The sequence below is a fragment of the Podarcis pityusensis genome (genome assembly GCF_964106645.2).
Source record: "Podarcis pityusensis genome assembly, chromosome: 14".
NCBI classification, from domain to species: domain Eukaryota; kingdom Metazoa; phylum Chordata; class Lepidosauria; order Squamata; family Lacertidae; genus Podarcis; species Podarcis pityusensis.
In genome coordinates, this window is record NC_138039.1 from 14,187,026 (window position 1) to 14,195,601 (window position 8,576).

The 8,576-nt window shown below is 42.7% G+C and overlaps 1 protein-coding gene across 4 annotated transcripts in view; it reads right to left on the minus strand.

The window, feature by feature from the left end:
• VPS35L (VPS35 endosomal protein sorting factor like) overlaps positions 1-7,047 on the minus strand; it is an 80,392-nt gene extending 73,345 nt beyond the window's left edge. The window contains exon 1 of one of the 4 annotated variants that reach the window (XM_080980983.1): positions 7,029-7,047. In XM_080980983.1, the coding sequence (XP_080837109.1) occupies positions 7,029-7,030 (2 nt within the window). In that variant the 5' untranslated portion in view covers positions 7,031-7,047. Of the gene's footprint in view, positions 1-580; positions 607-5,938; positions 5,968-6,076; positions 6,116-7,028 lie in introns of those variants that run through there. The other 3 variants (XM_080980980.1, XM_080980982.1, XM_080980981.1) reach the window with 3 other exon arrangements.
• Between the last annotated feature and the right edge of the window lie 1,529 nt (positions 7,048-8,576).

Sequence of the window (8,576 nt, forward strand, 5' to 3'; positions counted from 1 at the left end):
CAAGTTTAAGGTGCCATTTAGATTCTGGCTTTCATATCTCAGTTTATAACACTGACCTAACTCCATCATTCTGTGCAAAAAGGAGCAGGACACGTCACTTAGCTATGGTACCCACAGCTGGCAGCTCCCTATGGAAGCAATTTGGAGGAGGATCAAAGTTTGTGTGTTGTGTTTACAAGCCACATTTTTCCACAAGAAGATGCTTAGAGAAGCACATGGCACAGAGACTGAGGATCAAACTAACATGACATGATAGAGACCTGCAGATACTCCCATCTGAATGGGTGCAAGTTACAGGGGGGCAGATTTCAGCTGAACATCAGGATAAACTTACTGATGAGAGTAGCAGCTTGACAGTGGAATAAATGACCCGTGGGGTGGTGAGCTCTCCCTCACTGGGGGTGTTCAGGCAAAGGCTGGACAGCCATGCATATCCGGCACTGAACAGATCCCACCAGCCAGATCCAGTTCCCCACTCCTGTTTTATAAAGTCATTTGTGCTTGTGTGCCACTGACAGTCCTTTCTATTGCTTAGTTTCCATTTCTAAAGGAATACTTCCTTTTGTCTGTCATCTTTTACCCTTTTCTCATCATTCGAAGGCATCAAACAGAGGAACTGCCAGTGCTTCAATCAAACAAAAGAAGCTGCAAAGATTCCTTCTATTGTTGTCTTTATCAACTGTGAAATCCATCACATTACAAATCTGCTGCTTATTTTTAGCTGGCATAAACTTCAGGTGAAAAAAACTGGGGGAAATAACTGGGGGAAACTGCCAGTCATGTCCTGCAAATCAACTGCATTTTCACAACTCTTCTAAGCAGAGACAACACTTATTCTAAAAAAGCATTCGACAAGGGCTCAGCCACCAACCGACTGTGCAACTCTGAAGGCCAATTGAATCAGACAACCCAGCAGTGCTACTGAAAGGAACGGCTTTACAACCTAATGAGACATTGTAAAAGGAGGAGAAAAAGAACCCAGTGAAGGATGCTTATGCCTGTCTCCCTACATTTCTTAATCTCCAGTTTCCTGCCTGCCCTGTGCATAAATATTCACTTGAATGGACTATTCTCAATGTTTTCCCCACACTTCTGCTACTTTGCTGGCCCCTTGAGCTTATTAGCATTTGTAAGGACTTTCACAGCACAGAGTTTGGGTGAGAGAGAGAGAGTTCCCTTCACCCTTTCACAGAAACAGCATTTTTGCTGGACCTCAGAAGAATCTAAAGCAACAGCTGAAAGCAAATGCACACAGCCGAAACTTTAAATGTTGGTTTCTATTGCAAATTGCAATCTGGACCTTAGAAAACTGTGTCTGTTTGAGACAGTAACATGACAATATTGGTACCTGGGACAACAAACAGAAGACCACTTCTAGCACAGCTTTTTGCACTCACTGGCTGGCTTTTAAAAGTTATCCTATGAATGCACAGACATCTTATGCAGGGACTAATTTTTACTGGGTGAACAGTAAAATGAAGAGAATCCTAGCCTTAGGTCATCCTGTGCACCAATCCCAGATTCACACACACACAAAATTTACTCTAGCAAACACCTACATGGTACCTTGAAAAGCTGGCATAGCAGTGACCAGGAGGATGAGCTATGAATCAGGAAGTCCTCAGCTTGAGCCTTCCATGTACCATGAACTCACCAGAAAACCTAAGCCAAATGACTCCCACTTAACCTCAGTCCCAACATCAACATCTGGAATGGAATGGGGACGGGGCATGTAATAGTACAGTCGTACCTTGGGAAGTCAAACCAAATCTACTTCGGAAGTCCCTCCGACTTCCAAAATGTTCGGAAACCAAAGCGCGGCTTCTGACTGACTGCAGGGAGCTCCTGCAGCCAATCGGAAGCCCCATCAGATGTTCGGCTTCCAAAAATAGTTCGCAAACCGAAACAGTCACTTCCAGGTTTGCAGCATTCGGGAGCCAAAACATTCGAGAACTAAGCTGTTCAAAAACTAAGGTACGACTGTACTGATTTAGCTTGATTACAACTAGATAATGAAGTGCTTTGAAAAGTTACAAAGAATTATTACTATGTGTTAGTATTATTATTGGATTGTAATTGTGCTCGTGGAATGCCTTTCACTGATGCACCTGAATTTCCCCTCCCTCTGACCCCTTCCCCTACATCCCTGCCCCCCTCAAACCGTTCTGGAGGGTTGGCAGGCTCCCCAGAGCAAATCTGAGAGACACACAGGAGGAGGGCAGAGAAGGGAAGCGTTGTTCCACAAGCGCAATGATTTAATTGAGCTCTCAACTCTAAATCTTTATTTTAAAAGCCAGTCAGCAAGTGGTAAATGTTACACTTTTGAAAGCGATTACCACTCAGCGATTGCCAAAGAGCCAGAATGGTTCAGCTTGCAAGCAAATTCTTCTGGTCTCATGATACATCACCAGTTTTGACAGCGGCTAAAGGGCAAAAAATGAAAAGTGGCAAAATGCTGGGGTAGGAAGAGAAGTTTGAACCTCTTCCCTTGGCCCAGCACTCAGCTGGGGATAAAAATCGCCGTCTCCCCACCTACTCATCTGATGTCCAAGGAAAGGAAGCTGTGTGCCTGTGTAAGAACATGGATTGAATGCCCTCACTGGCAGCACACAGGCCTCAGAGGATTGGCCAAGAGTGAATGAAGCTGTTGTGCCCAAAAAAAGTTAGCCACTCCTGCTGGATAGCATGCTGGAACACAGTTCAAATCCCCATTCAGCTATAACATAGTCCAGGGGCAGGGAAAATGTGGCCTTCCAGATGTTGATGGACTCGGCTCCCATCAACTCCAGCCAACATGGCCAAAGAACCAGGAGGATGGTAGTTGTAGTCCAGCAACATCTGGAGGTTCCCCATCCCTTATAGAGACCCAACAAATAGCCCCACATTGGGCAAAAGAAGAAGAAGAGGAGGAGTCTGGATTTGATATCCCGCTTTATCACTACCCGAAGGAGTCTCCAAGCAGCTAACATTCCCCTCCTCCCCCACAACAAACACTCTGTGAGGTGAGTGAGGCTGAGAGACTTCAAAGAAGTGTGACTGGCCCAAGGTCACCCAGCAGCTGCAGGTGGAGGAGCAGAGACGCGAACTCGGTTCCCCAGATTACAAATCTACCGCTCTTAACCACTACACCACACTGACTCCCGCACTGCAGGGGGTTGGACTATAGGTGACCCTAGTGGCCCTTTCCAACTCTACAATTCCATGATTCTATGAAGAGTCAAATTTTTCTCAACTCTCCAAACTCTATATTTAAAACTTGGAATATTGTCTCACAGGGAACTTGCAAGGGAAATTTATTTAAAGCCTTTAACAGGCAGAAAACATCCCCATTTGCTTTGCAATTCAAAGACAGCCCATTCATCAAGCCAAGAACCATCCTTCTACATTCAGCACAACTTATCTATAAACATAAGGCAAATGTATGCAGTTGTGTGAACAGCAGGGCCCATGTAATTCCAGTCAAGAGGCACAAGGGAGTGGTTATCTTGAAGTTATCTGAATTTCAAAGACCTCAACTTTATTTTATACATGGTACTCTTACCACTGTGCTCTCCTGCAATAAATAAAACAGGGCCAGGAGAATCGGCACAGTGGATTGCTAATACAAATCAACAGCGACACCAACTGGATGCCAAAGGGAAGTGGACTGGAGAAAAATATACTGTATATTGAAATTGCACATATATTCCAAAGTAGATAAACAACTAACATGAGGAATGCACAGATCTCTAACACAAGAATGAGAAAGTTGTGGCCCTCCAGATGTTGTTGGATTACAACACACAAGTTTCCACATCTCTGCCTTGAAGTATTCAATTAACTAATAAAAAAAGGTTATACTGTGTAGTGCCTCCCTGCCCTCCTTCCCACACTTCTAATATAAGTGTACTTTCAGTTCTTTCTGAGGTAGTAAAACTGCTCACTTTAGACAGGGCTTTAGCCTAGCCTTCTGCCTGACATGCTAGATGTCCATGTGCAGGGAATTTATGCTGTACAGCAAACTGTTCTAGCAAGTGAGCACTTAGCTGCTATACAAGTTTACCACCTCAGCGACAAGTAACCTTTCATGGCACTGTGGTATGGGTGCAGCTCTTTACAACAGCCTGCACCTTCTTCCTGACATGCTAGATTTCAATGTGCAGGGAATGTATGGCATATTGTCCATGATTCAGCATCATGGACATACTTTGCAAGTATGCCGGCGCTAACCTCTGTTTCCAGTTAGAACCCACAAGACATCTTGTTTCAAATGTGCAGTGTTTCTGTTGTCACAATAGAAAACACTTCTCTTTTTGTCAGCAGTCAATACATGCAATGCTATGAAATAAAGAAAGTTAAGTGAAAATAAGAGGCATCTGTGTGCAGAGAAAAACAAAGAAACACAGGAAGCTTGCCTTATACTAGATCAGACTACATGACTATCTAACCCAGAGATGAGGAGCCTGTGGCCTACCAGATTTTATTGTACTACAAATCCCATCATAATTGACCACTCCCTATCTATGCTGGCTGAAGTTGATGGAAATAGGACATGAACATCTTCTGGAGGGCTACAGATTCTCCAGCCTTGATCTAGTCCAGTATTTTGACTGGATTTCAGGCAGAAATCTTTTCCATCATCTGACACCAGATCCTTGTAATCTGGAGATACCAGGGCCCAAACCTGGGATCTTCAGCATGCAGACCCCACCGCTGAATGAAGAGGCCAAAACTGTACGTTTCTGTATTTCATTACCATTGGATCCTATTTTGGATTTTCTCTGTTTTTAATGGCATTTTTATCAGGGCATTTTATCCTCACAAATAATGGGTTAGGCTGACTGAGGATTTGAAACTGGGTTTTCCTCAGCCTTAGTCCAATACACTATCTAACCACTAAACCAGGATGCCTCTTCATGTATCACCTAAGCACACATCCCAAATGAGGCTAACTTAATGTAGCCAATGAAGAGGGCTACAGACCAAGGAAATATATATTCCAATAAATGTTGATTTATTTCAAGATATCAAGACCCACTTTGCTGTTGAAGCCTCTTTGGGCTTTAAACACTTATTTCCCCAAATACATGGCCCTTCACACCTACAATTCCCAAGAGATGCACCGTTAGATTTCTGGCTGTCTCACCATGGCTAAGGATTTCCAGAATGGCACCTGATATTTTATTTGTCACTACATTTACATCTCACATTTCCTCTAAGGAGCTCAAAACGGCATGCATGGGTTCTGCCAGCTCCCCATTTTAACTTCACAACAACCCTGCAAGGTAGGTTAGGCTGAAAGACAATGGTCTAAGGGTACCCAGTGAGCTTCACAGCTGAGTGAGGGTTTTAATCCATGCCTCTCAGGTCCTAGTCCAATACTCTCGCCACAATGACTAAAAATAAATTTATTGTGGCATAAGGGGTGGAGCTGTGGGTTAAACCAGAGCCTAGGACTTGCCGATCAGAAGGTTGGCAGTTCAAATCCCCGTGATGGGGTGAGCTCCCATTGCTCGGTCCCTGCTCCTGCCAACTTAGCAGTTCAAAAGCACGTCAAAGTGCAAGTAGATAAATAGGTACCGCTCCAGCGGGAAGGTAAACAGCGTTTCCGTGTGCTGCTCTGGTTTGCCAGAAGCGGCTTAGTCATGCTGGCCACATGACCAGGAAGCTGTATGCCGGCTCCCTCGGCCAATAAAGCGAGACAAGCGCCGCAACCCCAGAGTCGGCCGCGACTGGACCTAATGGTCACAGGTTCCTTTACCTTTACCTAAGGGGTCACAGTGCCAAAGCGGTTGCTGAAAGGCAGTGAGCTGCAAACGTGCCGTCAGTAATAACTTTAAAAAATAAAAATAAAACTTAAATAGCTAAGCACCACATAGCCTATTAGAGCCTGGTGTGCCATAGCTGCCTGCCATGAAAGATAATAATAAATACCAGACACCTCACAAAAAGATCCCGCCCCGCCCCAAACATGTCAGCAAAGCCTTGCAAGACAAAAAGGGAATTAAAGCGGGAAGCTGCCCGTCGCAAGCCGCCGTCTCCTCCTCCCAGCTTCTGTCTCCAAGACTATCTGCAAGAGAAGCTCCTCCGTCCTTACCAGGGGAAGGCAGCCATCTTGTCTCCTGTCACCTGACTCGCCCCCCCCCCCCCGCTGCCTCTCAGGCCTCTCGGCGCTTCCTCTGCGGAAGCGCAGGCGGCCATGATTGGGAAGGGCAAGTGCCAGGACAGCCACCAGGACGCGCGGAATCGTTTCGTTTCGTTGTTGCATTTCAGTGCACCGTTTTAGTAGGTGTTCTGTGTTTTTCATCTTGTCTTTTTATGCTGTGGACTGCTCTGAGATTTGCAGGTGATATATACAAATTTAATGAATAATAATAATAATTTGTTATTACATTTGGTTGTCAGTCGCTTTGGGTTGCCTTGGGCAAGATAAAGCGACTAACAAATTTCATAAAGCATGATGAAGATGACAAAAAGCGGCATAGATAGTTCTTCCTCTGCCTAGTTCATCCACCCATGACACACCTGTGAGGTAGCTCTCCCACCTTTTTACCTGCAGGTAGGTAGCCGTGTTGGTCTGCCGTAGTCGAAACAAAATTTAAAAAAATCCTTCCAGTAGCACCTTAGAGACCAACTAAGTTTGTTATTGGTATGAGCTTTCGTGTGCATGCACACTTCTACTGGAAGGTTTTTTAAAATTTTGTTTCCACCTTTTAACCTGCGAAAGGAGGAAGGTCCGATTCAGTTGGCATCACAGCATGTCTCCTTGCAGCTCTACTAGTGAGGTGGGAAGCTTCCTTCCTTTCATATTCAGGATTTCCCCCCATAAATATTTTATTTATTTGCTTTTCTGATAATATTCCACATCAACAAAGCATTAAACAAAAACGAGACAACAAAGAAAAATACTTTCAAAGATTTTGAATAATCGACAAGATCAGAAAACATTGACTTCCTATCCTCTTTCCATGGTTCCTTTTAACCCCTCTTTTCCTCGTGTTTTCTTAGTTCACCCCATCTGTCGCAACCACTTTTATATACTGGCATACATGGTCCTAGGTGAGCTTCATGGCCGAGTGGGGATTTGTACTCTGGTCTCTCAAGTCCTCCTGGTCCAGCACTCGTAACCACTACACCACTCTTCCCCCTTCCATTTTTCATCTCTTCAGCTGTCAGCCTCAACAGACATTTTCCACCAGCCGGGTCACTTTTGCCTCCAAGCAAGATTCCATCAGATTCCATTCTCTGCTGTCCCAAACTTCTCCATCTCCAGGCAAGGAAGAATTGCCCTTAAAATATTATTATTTATTAACATTATTATTGTTAAAAATATCATTTATTAAATGTATATACCGCCCTTCATCCGAGTGTCTCGTGGCAGTTTTGACAGGATAAACACACAAAATACATAACGTAACAACCCACCCGCCCTAGACAAGTTATGCTGTGAACTTGTTTAAATGTCTTTAAATGCTGTAAATGTTTTCTCCTTTCTTCTGAGAGGAGTGTTTGGAATCCCTCCATGAGATGTGCCATAGCAAAAAAGACGCAAATAAACAGATGTACCTCAATGTCTCTGTGGAGTCTATGTGTGCGTAAAAACCCCCATAAAAAGTACCTTTTTGTTGGGTTAGACCAAAGGCCCACCTAGTGGCTTCAGTGGTAGACTGCCTCTTGGGCCAGGGTATTGTTTAGGAGTGGGGTTGTTGTTATGTTTTATTGCTGGCTTTACAAAGTTTAAAATACTGGAATAATTTCTGAATTTCAGATATTAATTCTTCATGTCCAACAGAAGAGAAACAACAACAATGAATGCCATATTTTGTCATTTGAAGCATTCATACTAAGTTGGTGAACTTTCTGCTACTTAATCTGTAGCTTGGGGACAGGGGAAATGCCCGATAACTTAGACTGTTTTTCTTTTTAAAAAAAAAGAAATTTGAGTTAAGAAAACACATACACTTTAAAGATAAAAAAAAGTTTTATTGTGCAATATGCTTAAGGGGGAAAAAAGCAAAACGGGTGAAAAGGAAAAGTACAAAAATACATTTTATAATATTGCATTCCACTCAAAATAAAAAAGTGAACTGAAAATTAATATAATAAATAAATATAAAATATATCAAATTACAAAAGCGATCCTGGCACTTGTAAATAGAAGGCCTAATGACAGTTGAAACATTTACATTTTAGTTGACTTTAAAATAAAAAAATAAAAATAAAAAGTGTACTTAGAGTATTTGAACAAAGTAACAATTGATCTGTACTTTTTATGTTAAAACTTGCTTCTATTTACAGAATTTTTACTTCTGAATTAACATCACAGCACACAACGAACACGTTCTAGCAAAAAAAAAAAATTAGCACTGGCATATCTATTAAACGGTAGTGTATTTCTAATCTACAAGGCAACATCTGCAAATCTTAAAATTCATTTAGCTTGTCAAGTCTTATGCTATTCCCCCCCTCCTCTTAAAAAACATTCAAGTCATGCAAAAGTTTTATGAGCCAAGTAAGCTCTAAGAACTACTTAGAAATCTAATAAATTAGAAGTGTTTGCATTGCACTGCGTAAATTAACCAAAAGGAACCTTTTAA